Source organism: Lepidothrix coronata, unplaced genomic scaffold (assembly GCF_001604755.1).
Source record: "Lepidothrix coronata isolate B3197 unplaced genomic scaffold, Lepidothrix_coronata-1.0 Scaffold607, whole genome shotgun sequence".
Taxonomy (NCBI): Eukaryota; Metazoa; Chordata; class Aves; order Passeriformes; family Pipridae; genus Lepidothrix; species Lepidothrix coronata.
In genome coordinates, this window is record NW_016690787.1 from 13823 (window position 1) to 16113 (window position 2291).

General features: G+C 66.7%; 1 protein-coding gene across 1 annotated transcript; it reads left to right on the plus strand.

Annotated features, from left to right (window-relative positions):
• SWSAP1 (SWIM-type zinc finger 7 associated protein 1) lies at window positions 1-1611 on the plus strand. The gene is made up of 2 exons (XM_017839953.1): window positions 1-249; window positions 556-1611. The coding sequence occupies exons 1-2, from the start codon at window positions 1-3 to the stop codon at window positions 1018-1020; spliced, it is 714 nt and encodes a 237-aa protein (XP_017695442.1). The 3' UTR covers window positions 1021-1611.
• Window positions 1612-2291: the final 680 nt, after the last annotated feature.

The window sequence follows — 2291 nt, forward strand, 5'->3', positions numbered from 1 at the left end:
ATGGCGGCGGCGCTGGAGCGGGCGCTGGGCTCGGCGGGGCCCGGGACGGGCCCGGTGCCCGAGGTGCCGGAGGTGTCGGAGCCGGTGCTGGTGCTGGGCCCGGCGGGCTCGGGCCGCACGGCGCTGCTGCTGCAGGCGGCGCTGGCGGGCGGCGCCCATGGGCCCCGCGCGCTGTTCCTGGCGCCCAGCGCGGTCCCGCGGCTCCCGAACGGCGGCGGCGGAACAGGCACGGACCCCAGAGCGCTGCAGGTGAGGGGCGCTGGGGGTGGGGTTGTTTGCGGGGAGGCGGGGGTTGATGGAGGGGCGGTGTTTGCTAAGGGGGCGGGGGTTGGTGGAGTTTGCTTAGAGTAGGCGTGGTTTGCGGGGGTGGGCGGGGTTTTCTGAAAGGGGGTTTTCTGAGGGTGGGCGCGGTTTCCTGTGGGTAGGCGGGGAATGCGGAGTGGGCGGGGGCACATGTGTGGGCGGGGCTTTGTGTGCCCCCATTCATGTTTGGGGGGCGCGTGGGGGCCTGTCCTGACCCCTGTTCCCCCTCTGTACCCACCCTCTGCCCCCCAGCGCCTGGAGCTGCGTTACCCCCGTTCCCGGGGGTCCCTGTGCCGTGAACTGGGTGCTCTGTCCCTTCGCCCCCCCGACCTGCTGCTGCTGGACGGGCTCGAGCAGTACCTGGGGGAGTCCCCGGGGGGCTGCGCCCGCCTGGCCGCGCTGCTGCTGGAGACCACCCACCCCCCCGGCCCCCGGGGCCACCCCCGACCCCCCCCCCAGGTGGTGGCGGCTCTGCGCCTGCCCCCCCCTGCCCCACACGTGCTGCCCACCCTGCGCAGGTTCTTCCCCGCCCGCTGCCTCCTGAGCCCCCGGCCCGGGGGGCTCGTGGGGGTCCGGCTGAGCCGCCCTGGGAGGCCCCCCCGGCGCTGGAGGCTCCGCTTGGACCCCCACGGGGAGGGGGAGGGGGGCGAGGAGGAGCAGGAGGAAGAGGAGGAGGAGGAGGAGGGGGGCAGTGACCCGGAGGAGGAGTGGGGATGACACCCCCCCGGCACGGGGGACATGGACTGATTTGACACACCCCCCTGGTGGGTGACAAGGACTTGATGTCACCCCCAAAATGGGTGACATGGAACTGATGTCACCCCCCCCGCAGGTGACACAAACCCAACGTCACCCTGTCCCTGAACGTTTTGGGGTGGCCCTGCCACCGTCCCCCGTGACGTGGGGACACAGGCGGTGACAGGGCTCCAGGTGTCCACTGGGCCCCCTCAGTGCCATCTGGGGGCTCCTGATAAGGGTTATCAGCCCCCCCCACCAGCTCCTGAGCACCCGCCACCCCTCAGGGCCCCACGTGTCCCCAAGTGCTGCTCCAAGCGCTCCCAGTTCCTCCCAGTGTCTCCCCAGTGCCCCCAGTGCTCTCCCTATTACCCTTTGGTGTTCCCCAGTGCCCTCCCAGTGTCCCTATTGCCCCCCCAATGTGCCCCAGTGCTCTCCCAGTTACCTCCTGGTATCTCCCCCTGTCCCAGTACCCCCAGTGTCCCCAGTCACCCATCCCAGCGCTCCCAGTTCCCCCCAGTGGGTGGGGCCAGCCATCGTTTATTGTGTATTTACTGTACATTTATTGTCCATTTCCAGTATAAAAACATTAAAAACCCAAAGCACAGGAAATTCAGTGTCCCTGAGTGTTCCCTCCCCCCGCCCCTCCCGGGGTCCCCCAGTGTCCCCAAGTGTCCCCAGCTGGGGGCTGTGCTGTCCCACGTGTCCCTGTCACGTGTCCCCCTGTGGTGACCTCACTGCGTCGCTGTGTGATGTCACCGTGACGTGTCCCCTCCATCATGACGTCACATGCCGCTGATGACACACGTGACGTCACGTGTCCTTCTCTCATTGTTGTGTCACGAGGTGACGTGTCTCCTCCATGTCCTCGTGTCCCGGGGTCTCTGTGTGACATCATCATGATGTGTTGCATCCCCTCCGTGATGACGTCACTGCATCTCCGGGTGATGTCACTGTGACACGTCCCCTCTGTCGTGACATCACGCTGTGTCCCTGTGCCACGTCCCTTCCGTGTCGATGTGTGACAAGGTGACATGTCCCCTCTGTGTCCTCGTGTTCAGGGGTCTCCGTGTGACGTCACTGTGACACGTCACGTCCCCTCTGAGATGACATCACTGCGCCTCTGCGTGACATCACCATGACGCGTTCCCTCCGTCGTGACATTGCGGCATGTCAGCGTAACACGTCCCTTCTGTCGTGTCCCCTCCGTGACATCACATGTGACGTCACCATGACACACCTCCCCTTTGTCA

Bases quoted from the DNA above. Each gene is read 5' to 3' on its own strand.
- SWSAP1 (XM_017839953.1), top strand. From the start codon at position 1: ATGGCGGCGGCGCTGGAGCGGGCGCTGGGCTCGGCGGGGCCCGGGACG. The intron at 250-555 runs GTGAGGGGCGCT...TCTGCCCCCCAG, and splicing joins CGGACCCCAGAGCGCTGCAG to CGCCTGGAGCTGCGTTACCC.